Consider the following 27962-nt stretch of genomic DNA (forward strand, 5'->3'; position numbering starts at 1 on the left):
TGCACTGAAGTTACTAGTTCAGGCCAGCTTATAGCTCAGCAGCAGAGGTAAAAGGGGCAAGGCTATAAGAAGGAAAGAATATAGTCAGAGACGGTTGGGAGATAGTGAGAGACCCCCTGTCTGGTGGTTCTGAAAGGGAGCCCACATTCTGTTGCCCATGGATGCCTATAATTCAGATCCAGTCCTGGCTCTGGGTTACTTCCTGTAAAGCTACCTTTCTCTCTGAAAACACATATTATTACATTAGCATCCTGTATGCTTTTGGCATTTTAGGAACTGAGGACCAAAATAATGCATCTGATTTTACATCAAACATGTCTTTTGGCCTTGAGATGTGAGATTGCATATTAAACAACAATGAAATGATATCATACACCAGAAGCTAAGACATTACCACTAGAAGCTGCTTTAAAGTAGTATGGGGGTATAGCTCAGTGGTAGAGCATTTGACTGCAGATCAAGAGGTCCCTGGTTCAAATCCAGGTGCCCCCTTGTGTGTACATAATTTTTAAATCATTGCTGCATAGTTGCATTCTTAGTCCACTCAAATGTATAAAAATAAAAGATATATTCCAAACTAGACAAAAAGTGATACTTTTTATTAAACCAACAACATATTTTTGACAAGGTTTTGAGAGCTAAATCCTTTTCTTCAGGTCAGTGCACTGATCTAAAAACATAAGGGTTGCCATACTGGTACAGACCTAAGGTCCATGGAGCCCAGTATCCTGGTTTTCAACATTGGCCAACCCAGGTCACAAGTAACTGGAAAAAGTAAAACAGATTTTTTTTGCTGCTTATCCTAGGAATAAGCAGTGGATTTCCCTAAGTCTATTTTAATAATGGATTATGGACTTTTCTTTTTTTCTTTTGTTTTTTTCTTTTTGATGTTATTGTGGTCAAATAAACCAAAAAAACAAAACATTAATTATGCACAGATCTCTATATAAGTCCACATAAGGGAGGAGACAATACACATTACAGAGAGAATGTATATTTCAAGAAATGATAAGAAAATCAAATACACAGTGTTATATTACTTCTTCAAATAATCATTAGGACCTTCCTATCTGGGATCAATTGGTGTTACTTCACATTGAAGCACTAGGCATTACTACTCCTTTTCCCTCAAGAAAAAATTGCAATTGGGAGGGTTAAAAAAAATATAAGAATTTTGATCCAATTGAATCAAACACTTACAGTGAAATCTTAACTGAAATTTTGCTCCCAATGTTACCACATATTGTTTTAATTCAAGAAACCTTTTCCTCCTTGTCTGAGTAGTTTTCGAAACATCAGGAAACATAGAAATCTTACTTTCTAAGAAGGACACCTCTTTAAGTCTAAAAAATAACCTCAAGAGTGCCTCCTTGTCTTGATTAAAGACAAACGTCACCAGAAGGGTTGAACAACATATAATTTCCTCTTCTGAGGTTTACAAAATTTTTGTGATATTCAAAGGGCTAACCACCTCCGGTAAAGCCGTAGAAGAAGATTTATTTTTTGATATAGGTAAAAAATATATTTTTTGAAGGGGAGGCAGACCATTCTCTGGGTATTTTAATACTTCCTTCAGAAACTTATAAAAGGAGTTTTTCGGAGATATTGTCAGCAATTTAGGAAAGTTCAGAATCCTAAGGTTCAATGATTTAATATAGTTTTCAAAGTTTTCCACCTTTCTTGCGAACAATAGTCTGTCCTGGGTTAAGGAAGTCTGAGAAGTTTGTAGTCCCTGGACCCGCTGGTCTAGGTAATCAACTTTTTCCCCCTGAGTCTTGATTTGCTCCTCCATTTTATCCATTCTATGAGCCTGAACAGTGATCTGGGGAAGGGTTCCAACACAAAATTTGTGCAAGGAGTCTAATGCCATCCAAATTGATTCCAGTGTGAATTCAGCTGGTCTTACCAGTGAAGGGACAGACAGAATCTGACCAGCACTCGCTGAAGATTCCAACGCCTCCTCTACATTAGATGACCCAGCCGTGGTTTGAAGTGGAGTCAGCAAGCCCTCAGACTCCATGAGTGATGTTAACTCTCATCCTTGTGGAGCTCCTTTTTTGTTTTTTAAATCATTTTTATCAGAAAGGGGATAACAGGAACAACACTGAGACCAAAAGTGCAAATACAAAAATGCAAATACAAACAGCAGGTGAAAGACCAGAACTTCACTCTCTTTAGAAGTTTACATAGATAGTACAGTTGCAGTAGAGCATCAGAGGGATACTAGCCTCTCCTGGCAGACTAAAACAAGGAAATAGCAAAAAAGTGATTGTTCAGTATAGCCCATCGTTCCTTGAAATGCTCAAACGATGTGAATGTGCCCGTCCCGTCATCGATCATCTCATAGAAGGTACAGGCCCCATGAAAAGCCCAAGTTACAAAGGGGCTGCGTCCCAGACCCGATGGAAAAGCAGGGTTACCCATCAGCTGCAAGAATGAAGGTGCCAAGGGTGTTTTGTCCTGAGCTCTATGACACCACCGCCACGCCAAACAAAAGGGTTTCAAAAACTTAGCTTAGAGGGCAAGCCCCCCCCCCCCCCAGCGTTACGGGGGAATGCAAAAGGTTCAGAAATGTGAATGGAGCGCACCAGTCATTCAACCACCCCGGAGGGGAAAAAACGAGCAGATCCGGTAATTCCCTCATGGATAAAGCACAGAAGAGCCGCCACATTAAAGGCTCTAATATCTGGTAGACCGAGACCACCATGCCCTCTAGGGAGGGTCAGCTTAGCATAACTAATGCGCGCCGAACGAGAGCGCCACAAAAAGGTGGTAAAGACAGAACAAAGTTTGCCAATGTCGTGTTGCAAAATCCAGAAGGGCACCGTCTGTAATGGATAGAGAATTTTAGGTAAAAGGATCATCTTAATGAGAGCAGCCCATCCAAAAAGGGACAGGGGGAGAGCCTTCCAAGTATCGCCAAGAAGTCTAATCTTCTCAATGGCATCCAAGATATTAGCCTTGTAAAGAACCCGGGGATCAGGGTGTAGGTATATGCCTAGGTACCTCAATGGTTTTTTCACCGGTGGTATGGGCAGATGGGCATGCCAAGGCTCCCATCCAAGTCCCGTGAGAGGCATCACCTCCGACTTATCGCAATTCACTTGGAGGCCCGAGATGACACCGAAATTCGCCAACAAGCGAAGAGCTATCGGTAATGGATGGGAGCCTGGTTGAGAAAAAGTAAGATGTCATCGGCAAACAGAGTGAGGCGGCCTTGTGGAGCTCCTAATACTCCCCAATCCCTAGGCTGTAGAGGTGGGGCAGGTCCCGTGGGACTGAGCGAAGCTTCGCTCCCGAGAGCTGAAATCTCTCTCTGATTCGGCGCAGCTGGTTCGTCCCTGGGAGAAGAAGGAAGGGAGGGTTCCGTCTGCCGGGCTGAAGCAGCGACTCTCCCTCTTCTTTTAGGCATCGCGATTCCAGATTTACCCCGAAGAACAATGGGTAAAGCAGGTAGGAAATATAATGTCCGCAGGAGGTAACTTCTCAGTGTCCTCACTGCGATGCCATCTTGTCTCTCTCCGATTATGGACTTTTCTTGTAGAAAGTTATCCAAATCATTTTTAAACCCTGCTAAGCTAACTGCTTTCACCACATTCTCTGGCAACAAATTCCAGAGTTTAATTACATGTTGAGTGAAGAAATGTTTTCTTTGGTTTATTTTAAATCTACTGCTTAGTAGTTTCATTGTATGGAAAGAGCAAACAAGTGATTCACATCTACCTGTTTCACTCCACTTAGTATTTTATGGACCTCTATCATAACTCCACTCAGCCATCTTTTCTCCAAATGCACAGCTTTGGGGCGCCTGGATTGAGGCGCCAATTTATAGAAGTACCCTATATGTATTTTCTTGTCCATGGAGGGCTTAGAATCTAAGGGCTTGCTTGATATTTTTTTTTTTTTTTTAAAGCTGAGTTTGTAAATTTAAGCTATTTTTTTCAGTCACTTTTAAGACAATAAACTTTTCAGCTGAAAATTCATCTTCATTAAGGAGATTAAAAGTTCTGCTTATATGGCTTGTCCCTAGATCAGTGTATCGCAAACTGTGTGCTGCTGCACCAGTGTGCCTCCTGAGATTTCAGGTGTGCCACAGTACAGTGGAGAAGAGAAGAAGTGCTGGCACCTGTAAGCAATCTCCTGATGCTGGCACCTCTTGTATCTGCTGGCCCTTTTCTTCAGCGCAGGTCCTTCTCTCAGCTCAAGGCCCGTTTGAAGGGCCTTTGTACATGTGCTGACATCACGCATGCATGTGACATCATCACGCTGACACCAGTGCACTTCCGGGTTTCTCGAGCCGGCGACACTAGATTTAGTGTGTCCCGGCTCAAAAATGTTTGCGAGACATTGCCCTAGATTTATGAGCCTAGAGCTACAAATCAGTGCTAAGCTCATAATTTTTCATCTTCCTATATCCACCCCTATTCCCACCTACTTTTTATGCTCCTGAATTTTGGAGTTTATTGAAAGTTTGAGTACATTTTTAAAGTGACCAATTTAGGAGCATAACTTTCAAAAGGGCATTTTTACTAAGCTCTGAAAAAAAAGTGGCCTTAGCGCACCTCTACATAGGTTTCACACTATTTATTGTCAAATATATTTTATTGAGCTCAAAGTAAGAAAATACAAAAGCAGTAAGAAATACAAAAACATGCTCAGTTTTTGTCAATAATAAACAGCTCAACGTAACTCCTCATACCTTCTAAACCCCATTGTCCCCTTAGTTGTCCCATCACTAAGAGAAAAGATGAGAGAGACCAACAAGAAGCATCAACCAACAATGTAAGCTCATGAGAAATTCAAAGTAGAGCTCCCCAATTCCCCCTAACTCTCCCCCTCCCCAGTCCTCCTTCAAGGCAAACCCATATCTCCCAAGCAGGGAAAAAAGAAAAACAGTTCCAAAACAAGCAACATAAACCTAAAGTGGGTCAAAATGATAGATCAACAGTTCAGGAGGCGGCTACGTGCCACCGAAGTCATAGTGTTCCAAAAGGGCTCCCAGGTGCGCTGGAAAGTGCATCCGTGGAGAGAAGAAAAGTCCTGGATGTCTCTCCGCTCCCACTGCAAAAGAGTGATCAGGCGACTTCGCCAAAGGGAGTAGTCTGGTTCCTTCCGGTTCTAGCCACTAGAACAGAATACACTTGAGGGCTATCACCACAGTCCACCGGAGAAATGCCGCAGTCCCTGGTCGTCGTGGGGAAAAATGTAGAGGAACCCCAAAAAGAAGCACAGGGGAACGTCGAATAACAATATTCCAAATACTTTCCACAAACCGAAAAATAGCTTCCAGCACATATGTCCCAAACCTGCTTCAGGAACATCACAGCGGGGGACAAGCAGCAGATGTTCGAAGCCCCGACAGGTGGACTCTTGTAGGAGAAATATACAAGCGTAAAACCACTTTGTAATGTTGTTCCCGAAAGATAGTATATTTACGAAACGCAGGCAATTTGCGTACAGTGCTGAGAATAGTACCATGAGATCACGTGCCCACGCTTCTCTCAGTTTAACATGGTCAAGCATGGGGGGCTCATCCTTCAAGTGGCGATGATGAAATTTAAGGGGAACAGAGAGCTGCGATCCAAGGGTAAAAGCTGTGGACAGCAGCTCCTGACAAGAAGCTGCCAAATGCAGGGCGGCAAGGAAGCAATAGAATGATGGATTTGTAAATAGTTTCACACTATTTACAACCACGTGCAAATGTTGTTAGCGCATAGCTATTAAAAAAAAAAGTATCTCATGAGCACTTACTGCTACCCATTTTGTAGACAGTAAGGGCTCAAGCTCAACGATTTGCTAACCAGTTAGTGCACGCTAATATAACTGTGCTAACTGATTAGTGAAGGAATGCCAACTCTCTGCCTTGACACGCTCCCTCAAAAAAACATTTTAACACACAGTTAGTATTCAAAGAATTGGAAGTTACCAGTAGAGTAGTAAAGGGGTGGGGGTAGACCGCCCCAGGCGCCGTCTTCATGGAGGGCGCTGATGCCAGTGCCTCTCCTCTCTGCCCCCCCATCTGCATGTCTCTTTAATCCCCCCCCCTTTATAAAACTGTACAAGAGGTTTTTAGTGCTGGCCAGCGTGCTGAATGCTCTGCACTGCTCCAACAGCCATAGAGTCCCTATGAGCATCGGAGCAGCACAGAGCATCCAGCACGCCGGTCGGCGCCACAAACCTCTTGTGCAGTTTTGTAAAAGGGGGGTAAATGTTCGCCAGCACGAGCAGCATCTTACACTTGCCGCCTGTGCTGGCCTCAGTTCCCTACTGATGTCACTTCCTGGTCGCAGAACCAAGAAGTGATGTCAGAAGGGTGCCAAGTCTGGCACGAGCAGCAGGTGACAGATGCTGCTTGCACTGAGAAGCATTTCAAGAGGTATGTGGAGGGGGGGGGACCCAAGCGGTGGGGAAGAGTGGAGGGAGAGCGCTCAAGCAGTGTGGAAGAGTAGGGGGTGCCTAAGTAGTGGAGAAGAGTGGGGAGTGCATGGCACAGCAATGCCAGGCACCACTTCCCTGGATGCCAACCTCCCTCACTACGCCACTCACAGTTACCACAGGACATCTGAGCTTATCCCATGATATGCCATTTTAAGATGCATTAGGTGCACATTAATGCCTAATGCAGGTCAGTAAAAGGACCACAGAGTAAAGAACATATGGCTATCAGGCCCTAATTATGCTGTTTTTCAGATACTAATGTAACCACTAGGCTACTCCTCCACTCCATTAGAGTGCTGTACTGTACTGTGTCCATTAGAGGTGCCATTCTAAATCCTTCTGTCTGCCTAAGAGACTTATATGCTCATTTTCAAAAATAAACTGCTTACAGTGCTGAATACTTAGAGGTCTTTGTCTATGATGAGCTTTCTAAGACTCTATGATGAGCTTTCTCAGACTATCATTGTATGGTATTCTCAGAGACTCTTCATAAAACTGGAAAACATGATGTAGTTACAAATAAACAAACTTACTTCTAATATGTAAAAAAAAACAAAAAATAATCACATCTGTGTTTCTGATGTCATATTAAAATGACTGTTCTCAAATTCAGCTGGCCTCCGCCTCCATTGTATCTGGTTTTAATGCAGCCCTCAGCTTGAGAATCTCCACATGTGTGACTGTTTGTCCATGGAAAAAGCTGATGTTGCACACCTGTAATAGATGTGTGGACAGCAGGATAAACAGTCACACAATCCCGCCCTTCCCTTCCCTTGCTGAATTATAAATATAAATGTTACCTATATGACTTTGGTATATTAACTGAAGGAAATTTAGAATGGGAACGTTAATAATGCACTGAATTGAATTCTCCACCCATACCACAGTCAACGGCAGGCTCCACCGACCAATGACAGCTCTCCCGCATAAAGAGCTGTTTCTTGAGCGGACTTTGACTGGTTGTGGAACTGGAAAAAAGAAAAAAAAAGCAGATAGACACCTAAAAAAGGCCAAAAAACATCCTTCTGCTGAAAATATCCAAACCACAATTTTCGAAAGGCAGAATTCGGAAGTTTTAAACTGCAGTTCATCTAAATAGCAAGGGGGCACATGGAGATGTGTTTTGATTAGAACTAGATGGAGACCAAAATTAGGACATCTTTCAGCAATAATGGAATGGGAAGAAAAGTCCAAGACAAAAAATGACATTTTTATCTAGATCTTTTCAGTCATGTCCCTCCTGGGTTCTAAAAGGTGCCCTGATTGAGCAGCTGACCACTAGAGGAATGAAAGCATGACCCCCTCCTTAATCTCACAGTTGTTACAGACCCCCCTCCCATCCCTCTAAGAAGTGAAAGTGATGGTGGATACTAGGCTCTATGACAGCTTCAGATATTATAGCCAATAGAGCAGCAAACAAGTAAGGAGTAGCCTTGTGGTCAATGCAGTGACTTTGAACAACGGGATCCAGATGTAACTCCCATTTTATCTTTTATTTCTGTACAGAAAGGGTTACAGAAACTTCAGACACGTTGTGCCAAGTGTGTTGAACTTAGCGGTGAATATGTGGAATAACTTGTAAGTTTCATGGCTCCAGGTCATTCCCTTCTTGGTTGGGCTGAGAACTTTTTAACACCCCCTTGTAGTTCCCTACTACTTCCTTACTTTTGTGAAGAGGGACCATATCCACTCTTCTCCAGTCCTCCGATACTACTCCTGACTCTAGAGAAGCATTGAAAAGGTCAGCCAATGGAGCCACCAGAACTTCCCTAAGTTCCTTCAGTACTCTCAGATGTACTCCATCTGGCCCCATCGCTTTGTCCACTTTTAGCTAGCTACTCACGAACACAGCCCTCTGAAAATTGATCAGGGTCTACCACTCCTTCATCCCTATTACTACTACTATTAATTATTTCTATAGTACTACTAGATGTACACAGCGCTGCACAGAATCACAAAGAATAAGAAAACAGTCCCTGTTTTAAAGAGTTTACAATCTAAACTGGCAAGCCAGAAAAAAACAGGATGTCATGGATACAGTCAAGGGGAACGGTCAATCAGCAGGCTGGGTTGGAGGGCAGAGGAGTATGTCTTCTGTGGTCCCACTCCCAGTGCTTCAGCCATGAACACAGAACAGAGATATTTGTTAAGCAAACCAGCCTTATCTTTATCAGCTTCTACATATTTCTCCCCTTCACCTTTGAGTCTCACAATGCCTCTTTTGTACTTCTTCTTATCACTAATATATCTAAAAACCGACTCCTAAAAAGCCTACCAATCACACAGCCCATAACCCCCCCAGAGCACCACACAATCACTGGGGCCTATCTGAACATTCGCTCGGCTAGAAACAAAGCCCAACTGATTAAAGATTGGCTAGAAGAAACCACCTCGACATACTTCTCTTAACCGAAATATGGCTAATTTCCGATCAAGACACCATCATTGGAGATCTACTTCCTATAAACTACAAAATCATCCCGCTATCAAGACATACCAGGAGAGGAGGCGGCCTAGCTATAATCCTCCGAGACCACTTCCAATTACAAACTCTAGACTCCAAAATGACCAATGACCTGGAAATCCTCTCCTGCAAACTATTCAAAGCAGACTGTAAAGATAACCTGACCATTACAGTATTCTACTCCCCCCCCCTAACAAATGGAACCAAGCTAAAGAAGATCTTTACGAATTCCTCCTTGCAAACTCCACCGCTGGCACCCACACCCTTCTCGCCGGTGATATAAATCTACACCTGGAGCAGGCAGAGAATTCCAACGTTTCTGATCTCTTCTCCTTCCTAACATCCCTAGGATTCTCTAAACCACCCCCAACCAAAACACATACCAAAGGACATCACTTAGACCTGATCTCATTCCTTCCTAATACCCCCGCTTCCCCTAGCATAAGCTTTAAAGACGAAACCTGGACCACCACCCCTTGGTCAGATCACCTCCGATGCAACTTTAACTTACACTGGCTCAAAAAACAAAACCAAAGGCCACCAAGAACTACCCATTAAGAAAAAATAATTTGAACTAGAGGTCAACTAAATCCTGAAGAATTCTGGTCCCATTACAACCCAACACCCATCACAGACCCAAACCCCAACTTCATCCCAAGTTGGAATAACTTCAGCATCCAGGTTCTAAACGACCTGGCTCCACTAAAACCCTGCAAGAAAAAACATCGCTCATCTGCCAACTGGTTTTACGCCAACCTCCTAGCTCTGAAACGAGAAGTGCGCAAACTAGAGAGAATTTGGTGCAAATCCGGCACAGACACTGACAGATACTCCTGGCGCATAAAAGTTATTGAATACAAAAGAATGATCAAAGAGAAACGCTCCAAATATTACGCCCAATCAATCAATACCCCATCCCTGAACAGCAATAAACTCTTCAGACTAGTCAACTCTTTATTTGACATCAACTCATATAAAAGCTCCCCCACAGATCTTCCACCCTCCCCAACAAACCTAGCCAACTACTTCACCAAAAAAATTCATAACTTAAAAACTACTCTTACAACAACAAATACCAGCCCACCAACCAACCTACCTACCCCAAACAATGAAGGTGCAACTGCTGACATGACTTGGAATCGCTTTGAAAACCCAGACTTAAACCTATTTCTCGAGCTATACTCTAAATATTCCAAATCCAACTGCCTACTAGATAACTGCCCACCCTCCATCATGAAAATAGCTCCCCCCCCTTCAAAGTGGAGCTCTTCAACTGGGTCACCCTCTGCCTGTCCACTGGTTACTTCCCGCTGGAGCTCGGCCACATCCTCATATCTCCAACCATCAAAAACCCCAAAGAACCACTCTCCACAGCCACCAACTACAGACCCATTGCCAACATTCCCTTCTTCCTCAAAATCATGGAAGGCCTTGTCAACCGGGACCTCATGTCATACCTCGAGAAGTTCGACATCCTTCATGACTCCCAGTCTGGATTCCTCACTAACTACAGCAGGGAAACCGTCCTAGCGTCACTAACCGACCACCTCCTCCAACTATTCTCCCAGGAAAACAGCGCTCTGCTACTCCAGTTTGATCTCAGTAGTGCCTTTGACCTGGTAGACCATGACATTCTGCTTAGTTGCCTCGATTCCATAGGCATTTCGGGAAAGTACTAACTTGGCTCACAGGCTTCCTAAAAAACTGCACCTACCAAGTCCACAATGAGGGAACCTACTCCCATACCTGGTCCAACCCCCTGTCACCTTCCCTATTCAATATCTACATGGCTTCACTGGGACACATATTATCTGCCCGAAAGTTGAAATCCTACATTTATGCAGATGACATTACAATTGTCATCCCCATCTCCTCACTGTCACAAGAAACAGAACAGCACATCTCTTCAGTACTCACCATGGTCAAACACTGGACCACCCGGTTCAAATTAAAACTAAATCCAGAAAAGACTAAACTCTTCCTTGCAAGTCCCAACCACCCTACAACTCAACGGTCTAACTTACCCTATCAATCCCACCATCAAAATCCTTGGAGTCATTCTAGACCGCTGCCTGACCTTCGAAGACCACAACAATGCTCAGGTCAAAAAATGCTTTTACACCCTCTGGAAACTCCGAACCATCAAACATTACTTTGACTTCCCCTCCTTCAGACTACTGGTCCAATCCCTAATATTAAGCACCCTGGATTACTGTAATATAATATATTTGGGCTCCTACAAGAAAACCATCAAACATCTGAGACTCATTCAAAACACCGCCATCCGACTAATCTATGGCCTTAAAAAGTCAGACCATATCAGCCCTTACTACAGAAAACTTCACTGGTTGCCAATAGAAGCGAGAGTCATCTTCAAATTCGCCTGCTCTGCTTCAAAACCTTATCTGGCTCATCCCCAATATATCTGTATCACCACTTTGCGTTCCCAGGCACCAATCGAACGCGCAATGCCTATCTATTTACTTACCCTTCCCCAAAGGGATGCACCTACAAAAGATTCCTTAATAGAACTCTCTCATTCCAAGCTGGCAGATGGACAGATTGCCTGACCACCCTCATCTCATCTGCCCCATCGTACTCTTCCTTCAGGAAATCTCTCAAATCTTACCTCTATGATAAATTTCTCGAACCCCTCCCCTCCAAATAACCAAACTCTACCACCTCTCCTTCCCCCGACCTCTCCTTGCATAGTAATCCACTTCAACCGCATTATACAGTCTCCTGCATCGTATCTTGTTCTTAAGTCGCTCGCACTGTATTTTCACTGTATAAATATCTCCACTGTAAATGTACAGGCTCTTGCATTGTAAATCTGCATTGTATCTTCGCTGTATAAACACCCATGCTGAATATGTACAGTCCCTTGCATTGTAAACTGCGCTCAACTGCATAGTACATTCCCTTGCATTGCATCTTCGCTGTGTATGTACAGTCTCTTGCATTGTAAACCGCTCCGAACTGTTTGTGGTATTGCGGTATACAAAAATAAAGTTATTATTATTATAAAATATGTCTTGTCCCCCCTTTTTACCATAGTATTGACTCTGTAGGAATACTTCTTGAACATTTTCTTTGCTGATATTGATAACACTTTAGGAAAGCTAATAAACTTTAAATGACAACAACAAGCTGCATTTTCAAGAATTCCATTTTACTCTTGAGTGAATGATTACGTAACTTTAATGAAAGCAGAGATAGTTACCTCGAGGGACTGTACCTTGTTTTCTATATCAGACATTACTACCGAAGGTCATTTCATAAATAATGCACTTTTTTAAAAATTTACATGTTTATTTTTATTTTTAACCCTTTCAGGACCAAGGGACATATTTGTCCCATAACTTTAAAATCCTATAAATTTTGATTGGGATAGTCTATAGTTCTAAATTTGATATGTACGGATTCCATATGATACTGCCTTTATGTAAACAAACTGGTTCCGACATTCATTCATTAGCGTCGTTGCCAGATTGACGAGAAGATTCACTTGCCACACTGTCCATAAGCCAGAAGTTTGATTTTTTTTTTTTTAAAATAATGATATTTCACAAAAAAAATCAATTTTTTGGCATCTGCAAGCCCTTTTTACCATAAAAATGTCGTCAAAACCACAAAAATTGGCCTACGATCCTTATGGTCCTGAAAGGGTTAAAGTATTTCTTTACAATCCTTTAATATAGTCTCCCTGCTTTGCAATGACGACGTCCCAATGTCGGGGAAGCTTCATTATTCCATCCAAGACACTGTTTTTGTTCAGTTGAGAGAGAGAGTGGTTGATCCTTGGAACGAGCTCCTGGTGCAGGTGATCGAGGCAAACAGCGTGCAAGAATTTAAGAGCAAATGGGATGCCCATGTGGGATCCCTTAGAGCAGGGATCTCAAAGTCCCTCCTTGAGGGCCGCAGTCCAGTCGGGTTTTCAGGATTTCCCCAATGAATATGCATTGAAAGCAGTGCATGCACATAGATCTCATGCATATTCATTGATGAAATCCTGAAAACCCGACTGGATTGCGGCCCTCAAGGAGGGACTTTGAGACCCCTGCCTTAGAGGGTTAAGCCAAGGGAACCTGTCACCAGGAGTAGGATCCCTAGGATAGTAGACTTGGGGGTGGGTCAGTAGAGTGGGCAGACCTGATGGGCTATGGCCCTTAACTGCCGTCATCTTCTATGTTTCTGTGTTTCTTCTATGTTTCTAAGTTGCCGAATGGCTCAGGTAACAGCAGAAGAAAGCTCTTCCAGAGATGCAACATGATGTCCATGCATGTTTTGTTTTTTTTTTCCCAAGTATTTCTTTACAGTCCTTCAATACAGTCTCCCTGCTTTGCAATGACTGAGTCCCAATGTCCTGGAAGCTTCATTATTTCATCCAAGAAACCATTTTTGTTTAGTTGCCGAATGGCTCATGTATTGGCGGAAGAAAACTCTTTCAGAGATGCAAAACCATGTCCACATATAGGTTGTGTCAACTTTGGAAAAAGGTCGAAGTCTGGTGGACTCATGTCTGGATTGTAGGGAGCATGAGGTAAAACCTCCCAGCCATATTTGCGTAGTTTTTCAATGACATTCCCTATGTACAGGCGAGCGTTGTAAAGAATGAGTGGCCAAGCCAAGAGCAACTGAAGTTGAGTTTTGTGCATTTTTCTGCACATTTTTTGCACAAAAATCACGATAATACACTGCTGTGACACTTCTTCCACATGGAACTTTGTCTGTGATGATGATGATGCCTTCATGATCATAAGCAAAAATCATTATTTGTTTGACTTTTGATTGAGCTCGCTGAAATTGTTTTGGTCGTGGGGAAAATGGAGCTCTCCACTCGTCATTGAAACACTATGTGAATACGGCTGGGAGGTGTTACCTCATGCTCCCTACAGTCCAGACATGAGTCCACCAGACTTCGACCTTTTTCCAAAGTTGAAACAACCTATATGTGGACATTGTTTTGCATCTCTGGAAGAGTTTTCTTCCACCAATACATGAGCCATTCGGCAACTAAACAAAAATGGTTTCTTGGATGAAATAATTAAGCTTCCAGGACATTGGAACTCAGTCATTGCAAAGCAGGGAGACTGTATTGAAGGACTGTAAATAAATACTTGGGAAAAAAAACAAAACATGTTAATTAAAAAAAAAATAAAAAATAGTGTGCATTATTTATGAAATGACCCTCGTAACATTCTTAGTCTTGTTAACCATCCTTTTTTAATAATTCCCAACATCCTATTTGCTTTCTTGGTTGCCACCGCACATTGGGTGGAAGGTTTCATCATATTGTCTACGATGAGACCCAGATCCTTTTCGTGGGCACTAATCCTCTTTCTTCAGTGGGAACACAGTAGAGGGAAGCATGGCAGGTTGCCATTGACTGGAATTGGGTCACTGAGGTAAGGAATGCTGGATTGGGGACAATGGAGAGAGAGTGAGAGTTGCTGGCTGAAGGGGGGGGGGACAGGGGTGAGAGATGCTGGCTGAGAGGGGCAGGAGTCAGAGAAAGCAGAAAAGGGACTCTGAGACCTAAGTGAATGGAAAAATAAATGGCTGATAACACAAAATAGAAAAAAGCTATTCTGAATTTATTGAAATATGTCAGCTTTCACAAATGTTTTTCAACAACTTAAAGGCAAAATGAAGTATTATCAAACAAACCAACCAAACTTCACTGAGGTGGGCTTTCACAAAGGTGTGCTGCTAGAAGAAAGTGACTAACGGGAAGATTCTTAAAACTTTGTGGTAAAATCCGATGGGCCACTGTTGCAGGCATATTAAGGTTTTGCAAAAGACAAGTCATTCTCAAAAACCTATGCATGCAAATGAGGTTTGTGGAGAGTCAAAGTAACATAGTAGATGACGGCAGATAAAGACCCGAATGGTGCATCCAGTCTGCCCAACCTGATTCAATTTAATTTTTTTTAATTTTTTCTTCTTAGCTATTTCTGGGCAAGAATCCAAAGCTTTACCCTGTACTGTGCTTGGGTTCTAACTGCCAAAATCTCTGTTCAGACTTACTCCAGCCCATCTACACCCTCCCAGCCATTGAAGCCCTCCCCAGCCCATCCTCCACCAAACGGCCATATACAGACACAGACCATGCAAGTCTACTCAGTACTGGCCTTAGTTCAATATTTAATATTATTTTCTGATTCTAAATCCTCTGTGTTCATCCCACGCTTCTTTGAACTCAGTCACAGTTTTACTCTCCACCATCTCTCTCGGGAGCGCATTCCAGGCATCCACTACCCTCTCCGTAAAGTAGAATTTCCTAACATTGCCCCTGAATCTACCACCCCTCAACCTCAAATTATGTCCTCTGGTTTTTACCATTTTCCTTTCTCTGGAAAAGATTTTGTTCTACGTTAATACCCTTCAAGTATTTGAACGTCTGAATCATATCTCCCCTGTCTCTCCTTTCCTCCTGGGTATACATATTCAGAGCATCCAGTCTCTCCTTATAAGTCTTCTGGTGCAAGCCTCCTATCATTTTCGTCGCCCTCCTCTGGACTGCCTCAAGCCTTCTTACATCCTTCGCCAGATACGGTCTCCAAAACTGAACACAATACTCCAAGTGGGGCCTCACCAATGACCTGTACAGGGTTGCTATATTTGCATGTGACGAGTCACTGGTGATAGCAATCGGCACCCACATAGAATACATCTGCACATTAAAAAAAAAATGATGACCCCAGAATTAAAGGATGGCAGGAGGGATGCCCATCCCTCCTGCCACTAGTGATCCCCCTCCCCAATGATCCCCCCTCCCGGAAAGAGGGATGGCCACTCCCTCCTGCCACTGGTAATGCTCCCCCCAACACCCCATACCTCTCAGTCCAAGGCTGGCTAGAGGGATGCTTACTTTCTCTAGCCGGCAGGCCCGCCTCTTCAAAATGGCGGTTCTTCCCTTCCACAGTGCATCCTGGGATATGCTGGGGAGGGGGCCTAACACTCTAATTGGCCCAGATGCCTAAGGTGGGACTCACTGGCAGCAGGAGAAAGTGGGCATCCCTCCTGCCAGGGGCATGTCGGGCGGTGGGAATCACTGGCGGCAGAAGGGCGTGGGTATCTCTTCTGCCAGGGGGATAAGAATCAGTAGCAGCAGGAGGGAGTGGGCTCCCTTCTGTCAGGGATTGTCAGGGGGTATGGAGCAAAATTTTCTGGCAGGTTTGAGCTGTCAAAAGCCTTACTTTCCTGTCTAAGCCTGAGCCAATCACAGCTCAGGCACAGACTAGAAAGTAAGGCCATGACAGCTCAGAACTGTTGGAAAAGTTTGCCCACAAATGTAGGTTGAGTGACCATCTTTAAAGGCATGGTGGGTTTTGAGACTCTTCCCCTAAGTGAGAAAAACTTGAAGGCTGTTTGTTTTCTCTTAGAGAATGACATGGGGACAAATTTTCCCCCATCCCCGTGAGTTATTTTCCTGTCCCTCCTCCATTCCTGCAAGCTCCATCCTCATCTAAACAAGCCTAAGACACTTTAAAATCATAAGTGTTCGAGGCTTGTGCGGTTAAGGCAGAGCTTACAGGAATGTGGCAGGGGACAGCGACAGCAACAAAACTCATGGGAACGGGGACAAATTTTCTCTCCCACTCCTCTAAGCCCTCTCCCAGTCCCCCCTTCCTCAAATTTCCCTTCACAGCTTGCAACTCCTTCCCTCCAGGGTCAGCATTAGGAAACGCAGTGCTTTGATAAAGAGGCTCTCCTCAACCATGCTGTGCTCTCTGCTGGTCCCATCCACTCTGAAATACACTTTCTATTGTCATGAGCACTGCACTTCCTAATGCTGACACTAGAGGGAAGGAGCAGGGAGCACAAAGAGACCTTAGAAGTGAGGGACTTAGACTGGCAGTAGGTGGTGGCAAGAGGGCAGAGAGCTGGATTAGGTGAGAGGAGGCAGGCAGGGCAATGAAAACTACACTATAGCACCTGACTGTCCCCATTATTAAAACCAGGGACAGATGGATGTCAAACTAGGAGGAATTGGGGACAGAGGTCCGAAATTGGGGACAATACCAAAAATCACAGATGTCTGGTCAACCTTAGTCTTACACTGTCTTCAGAGAATCAGAAGGAGGGATTGCCACAAAAGAGAGAACAGCAATGGTGCAAAAGCAGAGATTACCATAGAAATGATCAGTTTTGCCAGTAAGTTCGGAGATCCAGTTAGCAGCCTTAATATAGCTGGCAGGGATCTCCGGTTCAAAACATCTGCAGCATGATTCCCCCATGCAAAAAACTATGGCAGCCTGTGGTGCTACTCCAAATGCAAACACCAATTCTTTAGACATACTCAATTCTCGTGTCTATTCAGTTCATGTGTAAGAATTGAGCATGCCTGGGGTGCTGGGGTTAGTGGCTCATAGCACTATCTTTGAGTGCTGCACTTTGTGTGGCACAGTGTTTACAGCTACAGCCTCAGCTCTCTGAGGTTGTGGGTTCAAACCCACGCTATTCCTTTGTGACCCTGGGCAAGTCACAATCCCAACGAATATAAACCTCACTGGTTAGGGTTCAATTATAGAATGGCACACGAGCCCTCAATACATCAGCATATATGATTGTTCTGATTGAGTGTAGTTGGTATGCTTACTGCTGTTTAACTTTCCTCTTTTTTCAAAAAGTATAAATCAAGACTAAATACAGCAAACATTTCATTTTTTACTTATCCTTTTAATGCAGTGTCTCTAGTATGCTGTTTTTAGTCTTGATTTATACTCTTTGAAAAAAGGAGGAAAGTTAAACAGCAGTAAGCATACCAACTACACTCAATCAGAGCCCAAGAAAAACAATCACATATGCTGATGTACTGAGGGCTCGTGTGCCATTCTGTCTTTGAACCAGTGAGGTTTATATTTGTTGTGGGAATTTCCAATTTGCCTCACTTTCTCATCTTCACTATTTTTTTTAGTGTTTACCAAATCACAATCCCCCCATTGCCCAGGTATATTAGATAGTGAGCCCTCAGGCACAAACAGGGAAAATGCTTAAGTACCTGAATAAATTCATGTAAACCATTCTGAGCTTCCCTGGGAGAACAGTATAGAAAATTGAATGAATAAATAAATAAAACATGGATTGGAGGGTTGCGGCTGGGGTGGGAGGCAAGAAAGATGAAATGTATGCCCACCCAAAAATTGATTCCTCCTGGCTACACCACTACAAATTGATTTTTTTAAAATCATATCTGCACCCTTCTCTACTTCTAATCCCAGACTTCATTCCTTTCATCTCACTGCCCTGTACCTGGAATAAAGTACCTGAGTCCATCCGCCACGCCCATTCCCTTGTTCAAAAGTAGGCTGAAAAACCCACCTTTTTGAGATAGTCTTCAACTCATAACCCTATTCCCCTCTGCTCACCACCCCAGCCAGCAGTTTAACTATCCCCTAGCATCCTGTTTGTCTGCCTTGATTGTTTTTAGGCCATAAGCTCACTTGAACAGGGACTGTCTTCTTTGTGACTCTGTACAGTATTGTGTACGTCTGGTGGCGCTCTAGAAATAATTAATAATAGTAGTAGTATGTTGCCAAGTTCTGTATAAACTTGGACAGCCCTGATTTATAGTCAACATTTACTAAAATCCGAGACATTTTGGGGGAACGTAATCAAGAAATTCACACCCCACCGAGCACTGCTTGCCCCTGAGTCACCTGACAGGAAGAATGGCATCTTAGCAACTCCTCCAACCAGTACCACGTGAACGGGATCCTTTCTTCCCGGCATGCTTTGCTTTCTGCTTTCTCTTTCCGGGAACCAAAATGTCTAAGAGAGGTACTGGGCTGAGCGAGCTGCGGGTCGGAATCCGTCGCCATCCTCCATCCTGGTGCCGATACCGGTGCTGGATGTCGCGCGGTGCAGGAGCGCCTCACAGCTACTCGCGGCAAGGCTGAGGCTGCGAGTGGAAAGCGGGAAGGTTGCGGGGAGGGGGGTAGTTTGGCCTTGTCGACGGGACGCCATGTCGGGCATTGTGCTCTGTTCTGACTTTTTGCTTTTCTTCTCTATCCCAGGACGTGGTGGTTCGTCTGGTGCGAAGTTCCGCATCTCCCTGGGTCTCCCTGTGGGAGCTGTTATTAATTGCGCCGATAATACGGGTAAGTAAAGGGGGGGGGGGGTCCTGTTAAATGGTGCTCATATACCGCCCTTCCCTCTCTCTCTCTTGCATCCTCTGTTGCTTTGCTGCGAGCTACTTTCCTATATCCTTTCGATAAGCTGCAGCTGAGTTCCCCTTCGCTCTGGCAGTCAGACACGCTTGCTTTGCTCTCTTTTGTGGGGCTGTGTATTAACTAAGTAAGAGTTGGGGTAGCCCGGTCCGGCCTTTTTAGTAGGATTATGCTTACAGCTCCTAAACTATCTAGCACTTCCTGGGAAACCTTGCGAGAGAGATTGCCATGCACCAGTGGTCTCGAACTCAAACCCTTTGCAGGGCCACATTTTGTATTGGTGGGTACTTGGAGGGCCGCAGAAAAAAATAGTTAATGTCTTATTAAAGAAATGACAATTTTGCATCAGGTAAAACTCTATAGTTTATAAATCTTTCCTTTTGGATAAGTCTTAATAATAAGATTGTAATTTATAGCTAAAGAGACATATGATCAAGAAACTGTTTTATTTTACTTTTGTGATTACGATAAACATACTGAGGGCTTCAAAATAGTACCTGGAGGGCCGCATGTGACCACTGCCATACACCAATTCTTAGGCCCAGTGCTGATTCTCTCTTACTCAAGTGCCTGCTGAAGAGGAGGTTTCGTGGTCTTAGAAGTGGTGCTCTAGTACTGGTCAGAATTTTGTACTGGAGGCCTGATTAGTAGTAATTACTTTGTAGAGCCTTTGATATAAAAGTGTTGAAAATGCTATCAAACCTATAGGTCAGAGGCATTAAATTAGGGTGTCTGGATGAGTTGGTAAAAGGATCAAGTATCACACAAATTACAAATCAAAATAGCTAGTACCCTGTCCCCCTTCCCCCCTGATATTTCCAATTTAGCTATGATGGTCAAATAAGACAAGTTTATTTAGGTCCAAATCCAATATAAACTGAGGACTAGGCCCATATTCATAAATTCTGATCGCTTCATCACAGTTAAGAATGTATGACTAAAAATGTATATGCAACCACAAAAAACAGGGAGGAATGGAGGGAAGTATAATACAAAAATTCAAAAATATCACTCCAAAACAAAAGCAGCACACAAGCCAAGAAAGCTAGCTTATTACTTAAGCGAAAGAAAAGCCTTAGACAAATGGAGAGATGTACCTGCACTCTTCTACCAAAGCATCATAGACAAAAACTTTTGCACAAGTTTAAAGTTAGTAGATGGGAGCAAAAAAAAATAGCCGATTATGATTAATGGTAAAAACCACTGAACACAAACAGGCCAGGCCAGCGATCGTTTTGTGGCCGGTAACCACTGCTTCAGGGCCTTAGTGCCAAAACCAGGCTATCTGGTACACAGATCCTAACTGCTGCTGGTTGAAAGCAGCAGTTAGGATCTGCGTACTGATAGCCTGGATTTGGCGCTAAGGCCCTGAAGCAGTGGTTACCGGCCATGAAACGATCGTCGGCCTGGCCTGTTTGTGTTCAGTGGTTTTTACCATTAATCATTCTTGGCTATTTTTTTGCTCCCACCTATTAACTTTAAACTTGTGCAAAAGTTTTTTGTCTATGATTCTTTGGTGGAAGAGTGTGGGTACACTTCTCTGTTTGTCTGAGGCTTTTCTTTCGCTTAAGTAATAAGCTAGCTTTCTTGGTTTGTGTGCTGCTTTTGTTTTGGAGTGACTAAAAATCTGTGCGTTCAAGTATTTTTTTAAATGTCACATATAGGTTAACTGCTATAGTTCCAGAGGAAAATAAATATACAGTTTGCATGTAGTATGGCATTGAAATCATTAGGATCACAGTTTATCTTGTAATCATTCCATCATTTAAAAGAAATAGATGGCTTATGAGCTGGGAAAACAAGCAATGTGTGTTAATAAAATGAAATAAATAATGGTTAGGTTTGAACTGGATCTTTCTCAGGTGCCAAGAACTTGTATATTATCTCTGTGAAGGGCATCAAAGGACGCTTGAACAGACTGCCAGCTGCTGGAGTGGGTGACATGGTTATGGCCACAGTGAAGAAGGGCAAGCCTGAGCTCCGGAAAAAAGGTGAGTGAGAGTAGTACACACTGTGGTGAGCCGGCACTAGCATTGGTGCTATGTCCAGTTCCATGAACTATGCCCCTTCTAAAAAGCACTTGCTTGGTCTGTGTGCAGTGGCCCGGTGAGTTGTCGTGGAAGGGTATAGTAATCCCACCACTTTGGGTGAGACTGCAGCTGTGAGTGCTGTTAATCTCAATCGGTGGTGTAACAGTAGTAACAGAAATATCATTCACACAACAGCTTTAGGAACCAAATATGATTTTTAAAAAAGCTTTTAAATAACTAAAATGGGAGAAAACTATGCACTCAGATGGGCAGAATGTCACATGTTAAAATAGAGGTTTGTCATCTTGGGTTAATGTCTCTAAATGTTTACTTTTGCACATACTATAATAGAAAGAAATCTCACCCCAGACATAGTAAATGGAATATTATCTAAAATCTGATTCACTTCTAGTGTTCACCTTAGTATTTGTATTATTCAGAGAGCTGCCTTTGGAAGTGTAGTATGTAAAGGCAGCATATCAAAATATGCTTGGAAATTCTCTTGTATCAGGCCTGTGGCAACCAAAACAATTGATTGTTATCTGGTTGTTGTGGTGGTTTTTTTGTTGTTGTTTGTTTTTTATACCACATTTTCTTAGTCTGATTGCATTTGTTGGCATATGTGTGCTAAAATCAGTGGCATAGAGGATCTCTTTTTCTCATTTCCAATTCACAGCTGTTCTGTATTGCAGAGGCTACTTTCACTTGTTCCCAGCTGGTCCTGATATTACCTCTCCTTGGAGGTCTGCTGTATCTCCACCCACTCTGATGCCAGCATCTGTTAGAATGGGTAATGGCAGGACAGGTGCAAGTGTAGTGAAAGTCTTAGCTACCTCTGCTGCAGATGAGCTCTGGAGCCAGTTGCAGATGTCCACTGCAGCAGGGAAGGGAAAAAGGTGACGTGTTGGAATGGGTTTCTAGCCTATAGTATGAGGAGGAGAGGGCAGGGAGATGTTGGGGGTGGGAGATAGTGGAGGAGAAAGGGATTGGGATTTGTCATACTGCCCTTTTGTAGTTTTATATAACCATACTCGGTGGTTTACATACAGGTCCTTCAAACATTTTCCCTGTCTGTCCTGGTGGGCGCACAATCTGTCTAACGTACCTGGGGGCAGTGAAGGATTAAGTGACTTGCTCAGGATCACAATGAGCAGGAGATGTTATAGTGCCAGAGGATATTTCTGGACTGAGGTGTGGTGTGCTGTATGTATCTGCTTGTTTAGTAAAGTGGTATAAGACGTCTGCAAATGGAAATACTTTTATAGAATGGCCTTGTAGGATCTGAATAGTTAAAAAAAAAAAAAAAAAAAGAATGCTGTTTCAGTAAATACATTTTCAAATGAGTTTTGTAATGAATTACTGTATTGCATAACAGTGTAATTCTGACAGAAATGTTACTGATAATTTTTGTTCACAGCAACTCAGTCCTTTGTGGGAATTTTTCTTACTTTTCAAGAAAACTTCAAAGTGCTAGATGCCGTTAAAAGCTTTCTTATAAGTAAATCCTTCCTGTATTGAGATTTCTATTTTTAACTGATAGGAATAACAGATTTATTCAGCATTGTGATCTTTGGTTCAATATGCTCCTCTTATTTACTGCCCTTTCATTTCTACCTTTTGAAAAAAAGAATATATGATCAATTTGTGACTTCAGTTAGTCAGATGTCGGTAGAGGTATTTTTTATTTCAGATTTTTTCTTATTGAACCCATTCTCATAACAATAAATAGTAAGATCAGCTATATGTACATATAATTTGCATGATCCAGGTATCGTGCAAATTATGTGTACATATTTCACATATTTGAATGCTCCTTTAACCTCTTACTTCAGGCTTCTTATGACCCCCTAGGCGCTTGTATCACCCTCCAAAAAAATTATCCACAGCAAGGGATTATCTAATAATCTCCAAAGCCAAAACATATTCCACTTCCCTATCCTCTTAGATCAAATTTCTTGTTTGTGGAGGCAGAATTTTGAGTCCTCCCATATCATTAGATTAATTTTTTCTTTTTAAGAGTCATTGAAGTCCCACACACTATGAATTAGGGAAAAATATTCCTCTATCTCTAAAAGTAGAGGATTTTATCCTCTACCCAGTGACTCAGAATATATTTCTCACCAATTGTGTATGCCTTCCTCTGCAATAATCATGCTACCTTCTCTACTTGGTCTAACATATTCCCCTTGGGTTAGGAAATACTCCTTGGCTCAGTAGAGATTCCAAGAAACACATTGCCACCTTCCAGTATATTTAATTTTGGGCAGGTCTATAGCATGTTCCAGGGTTCTCTCTTCCCATGACACTTCAGCCAGGCTTCTGGCACTGTTCCTGCTTAGACATACTGGTGAGAGTTAGAAGGATTTAAAATGTTAAGCCGAAAGTTGGGTACTGCATCTGGGCCAAGACTCTTCTCACTCCAGTTTCCAATTTTTTAGCTGTCTTAATTTGATCCATTCTATAACCTTTGATGGCTTTGCTTTTTCCGTTAACTGTCCATGCTTTTATAGGATTTTCATGTAAGCTTTTCCAGAACTTTTTCTGTTTCAGCTTTAACTGGTAATGCTTTAATTGTACTATATTCTTCCTCCATTCCCTCTAGAATTGCTTTGGGTTCTTTCTAAATTTTGTTATCTTCTATGAGCATGAATTGAATATGGTGGTATATACTGAGTTTCTCTGTCAGTGTTGCTTGCCTTGGTCTTTGTGTGGCCCTTGTGAATATATCCTTGTGAAGAGAAAGGAAAGGTGATAGGTGGTTTGGGACAGGGTGTTGGGATCCTGTCAGTTCAAGCCTTCAATGCCAAATAAAAAGAAATAGTATTGCTTTGGGAATGTTGCTTGAGCTAAATGACATTCTTGTAGAGCAGGGGTGTCCAACCTGCAGCCCATGGTCCGCATGCGGCCCCGTGAAGTATTTTGTGCGGCCCTGCTCGCACTCTAGGGCAATGCAGTGTTTTCCTCTGCCGCCCCCAGGTGTTTACCATCTTGTTGGCTCCCTCCTCCGTCTTGCTGCAGTGTTTGCTCAAAGCCGCAAGCAGTGGATCCTATGTGCCTGGCTGACTTAGAAGTGTTCCCTCAGACGTCACGACATCAGAACATTTCCAGATCAGCCGCAGGAGGCACGTGGAAGCCGCTGCCCGCGGCTTTGAGTGAACACTGCAGCAAGATGGAGGAGGGAGCAGGCAAGGTGGTAAACATCTGGGGGCAGCAGAGGAAAACACCACGTCAAGCACGAGCGGGGCCACACAAAATACTTCACGGCACAGAAGGGAGGGAGGGAGAAGGGTGTGTTGGGACTTTAGAGGGAGGCGCTGCCCATGGCTTTGAGCGAACGCTGCAGCAAGATGGAGGAGGGAGCAGGCAAGACGGTAAACACCTGCGGCACAGAAGGGAGGGAGGGAGAAGGGCGTGAGACTTGAGAGGGAGAGAGCACAAACTTATGAAAAATGATGGCAGGAAGGAGGGAGGGGCATGAACTTAGGGCACAAAATGAAGGGAAAGATAGAGGGGAGCATGAGCCATAAGATGGAAGAATGGAGGGAGTGAAGGAAAGAGATGCAGAGGTGAGGGAGATAATAGAAAGGGAGAATTGGATGTCAGAGAGGGAAAGAGATGGTGCAATTGGGGAGATAAAGAAAGAGGAGAACTGTTGGGCAGAGAGAGCAGGGATGGAGACAGAGATAATTATTGGACATGGTGGTGGGAGAGGAGTGAGGTAGAGATGCATGGGCGCAGAGAGAAGGAGAACATGCTGGGCCGAGGAAGCCGCCTGGACTTTTTTTTTTGGGGGGAGGGGAAGGTATTAAAAGAAGTGCCAGATTGGGCGTGGAGGGAGAGCATATGAGACCAGAAACAGATGACAGAGAGAGAGATGGTGGGCATATGTCTGAAGAGAGAGAAGTTGGACCTGGGGTGGTGTGGAGAAAGAGGGAAAGAAAAACTTGAAGAGAGAACTGTTGGGAAGAGAAAGAAAGAAATGGTGGGCCTGGGGAAGGGAGGCAGGCAGGCAGGGGGAGAGATGGAATGGGGACAATTGGAAAGAGAAAGGGAGAGAAGTTGGATCTGGAGATGGGAGGGAGAAATATTAGGCCTGTGGATGGAAGGCAGAGAGATGCAGCATTTCTTTTTTTTTTCCCCTCTCCATTTCATTGTTCAGCATCAAGGGGGAGGTGAGAAGAAAAACAGAAAAGAGAGGGAGCAAAATGTTGGACCATGGAGATAAGAGGAGTAGAGAGGGAAGGGCAGGAGGGAAGAAAGCTGGGATAAGATGATGCTAGGGGATGGAAAGTGACAGGGAGTTATAGCCTGGAGAGAGGGAGGGGGATTCTGAAAGTGGTGAGCCATGTGGCTGAGGTCAAAATGGAGATGACAAGATGAGTGATAGAGCAGTGAGGTATAGTGGTAGAAATGTGGTAATGGGAAGTAGATAGCATGAAATAGGAGGCTGGGAAAGGAGTGAGATGGGAGAGCTAGGGACTGAGAGAAGATGGAGAATTGAGAGGTAGCTGAACATTTAAAAAGAAGGGTGAGAAAGAAGGCAAGATTTGAGAGGACAGAGGCAGAAAAGAAAAAGTTAAGAAAGCTGAAAGGGAAAAATCAATACGTTGGAGACAGGCATAAGAAGGAATTGGAGAGAAGAGGAGAAAAAGGACAGACACTGGAAAGAGAATTAGTTGAAGATAGAGAAAAAATAGAAAGAGAAACTGGGACCAAGATGATGGAAAAACAAAACATCCAGACAACAAGGTGGTATAAAACTGGAACGCTCTTCTGGAGTCTGTCATAAGGGAAAATACCCTCCAGGGATTCAAAACAAAGTTAGACAAGTTCCTGCTGAACCAGAACGTGCTCAAGTAGGACTAGTCTCATTTAAGGCACTGATTTTTGATCAGAGGGCCACCGCGTGAGCGGACTGCTGGGCACGATGGACCACTGGTCTGACCCAGCAGCGGCAATTCTTATGGTCTTATGTTTTATTTTGAATTTATTAACTGGAATATGTTAGCTTTGGGATATGTGCATCACAATTACTTTTACATTCAGTGGCATAGTCATATACAGCTGATTTGGGGGAGGGACTGGAGCCCCATATTAGTGGATGGGCACCAAAGTTTTTCCCTGCCTGAGTGCAATTTAAAAATACTTGAGCTAGTGGGGATTCCCAAGCCTACCAAATGAAGACATCTTCCTCCAGTCTGGCAACTCAAAATCTCCAAGCTTTGCAGCCAATGGTAATATCCTCAAGCTGCCCCTGCTTTCATGCATGCATGAAAGCCAAGGGGGGGAGGGAAGGCAGTAGCTCTGCAATATTGCTGCCAGCTGCAGAACTTGGGCACATGGAGGGGGAAGAGGTGGCCGTCAGTTGGTGAGGCTTGGGGATCCCTATAGCAGGGGAGATATTCATTTTGAGGGAGCCTAAGCTCAAAGTGGGAGGCCCAAAAAAGTAATAATATTTACCCTGATTAAACGATCTTCCATGTTCACTGCTGACAGCTGATTCAGCATACCTTCTCTGATGAGGCTCACTTCTGAAGAGCTATCACCGTAGCTGTAATAGAAGTGAATGAGAGAACCAGGAGCGCACATCCCTGCTCATCAGAGTTGGGATGCAAAAGCCTGTGGCTGCTCCCACTGTCAGCGGTTCACATGGAGGGATCATTCAGTCAGTATTACTGCTTTTTTTGGGTTCCTCTCCACAGTGTCCATTTAATGAAGGTTTATTATTAGATACATACATCTTCTATATTAGTGATTACAGATTTGGGCAACCTGCTCAACCTTTTTTTTTTTTTTTTGCTCATCGGCTAGTGTTAGTGTTTGTGCAGCCCTAGAAAAATTTTTCGGCCAATGCAGCCCAGGGAAACCAAAAGGTTGGACACCCCTGTTGTAGAGGGTATTTAGTATGTTCACTTATTTTGTCATTTTCTATTGAAAGATGAGATATAAAGCCAAATAGAGAAATTTTCATGTGCAAACTGTTAAAATGCATAATTCCATTTAATAAACAGTTGTGCTGCATTGCAGCCTTTGTCTATTGAGGCTTGATGAGGCATTAGTATACGCTTCATTGTATTTATTGGGCTGTCCTGTTGCAGGTGCTCTTTTCTAACTATTGTGTTCCTGAAGCTAAAGCCACGAGGGCATTAGTCTCTCTGTAGTATTAAAGTTGGTGTTAACATTTTAATAGAAAATGTGCTGAATCAGTTAATTACTGTTGGGTAACAGTAACTGCTCTGTTGGAACATCAGAGGAGATGCTTGAGTGGTTTTTCAGGATCAGAGCCTGAATGTTTCATTGCAGTTCTGATACCTGGTCTTGAACAGCTTGTAGAGAAAGATACTGACTGTTGGCTTTGTCCCCCCTTCTTATGAGCAGTTCATCCAGCGGTGGTAATACGACAACGGAAATCATATCGGAGAAAAGATGGAGTGTTCTTGTACTTTGAGGACAATGCGGGGGTTATTGTGAATAACAAAGGTGAAATGAAAGGTATGGGATGAGTTTTCAAGATCTGCGTACTACCAAATGCTGTATATGAATCTCTAGTTTTAAAAAAAATCCTGAATGTAGAAAACTAAGTCGGGTAACTCAACTATAAGTTCATTTGCTTATGTTTAAGTGTCTAGTGGTGAAAATGCTGCTAGTAATTAACTCCTCCCCCCCCAAAAACAAAACCCACTCAACCCTCACAAAACACCATCTGACCTGTATTCATACTGCAGGAGGCAGGCTGGCTAACTTCTGCAGTTGGTAGGTAGTGTGGATATCCAATGCCATGCCATTTTCAGTGACTGGCATTAGAGAATGACACGGTAGTTGTTACCCACGGCTAGCTGCGGGTAACCCGCCAAA

At 43.4% G+C, this 27962-nt stretch overlaps 1 protein-coding gene and 1 non-coding gene across 2 annotated transcripts; both read left to right on the forward strand.

Moving 5' to 3' along the window:
- Positions 1-420: 420 nt before the first annotated feature.
- On the forward strand, positions 421-492 carry TRNAC-GCA. The gene has a single exon. It is a non-coding gene; the product is annotated as a tRNA-Cys (tRNA).
- Positions 493-18616: 18124 nt separating this feature from the next.
- RPL23 (ribosomal protein L23) lies at positions 18617-27630 on the forward strand. The gene is made up of 4 exons (XM_033917412.1): positions 18617-18688; positions 18925-19008; positions 20940-21068; positions 27486-27630. Exons 1-4 carry the CDS (start codon positions 18676-18678, stop codon positions 27608-27610), a joined length of 351 nt encoding a protein of 116 aa, XP_033773303.1. The 5' UTR covers positions 18617-18675; the 3' UTR covers positions 27611-27630.
- Positions 27631-27962: the final 332 nt, after the last annotated feature.

Source organism: Geotrypetes seraphini, chromosome 13 (assembly GCF_902459505.1).
Source record: "Geotrypetes seraphini chromosome 13, aGeoSer1.1, whole genome shotgun sequence".
Classification (NCBI taxonomy): Eukaryota; Metazoa; Chordata; class Amphibia; order Gymnophiona; family Dermophiidae; genus Geotrypetes; species Geotrypetes seraphini.

Excerpts from the sequence above, each read along its gene's own strand:
- RPL23 (XM_033917412.1), top strand. Across the intron at positions 19,009-20,939 it reads TAATTGCGCCGATAATACGG|GTGCCAAGAACTTGTATATT; the intron begins GTAAGTAAAGGG and ends GATCTTTCTCAG. Across the intron at positions 21,069-27,485 it reads GCCTGAGCTCCGGAAAAAAG|TTCATCCAGCGGTGGTAATA; the intron begins GTGAGTGAGAGT and ends TCTTATGAGCAG.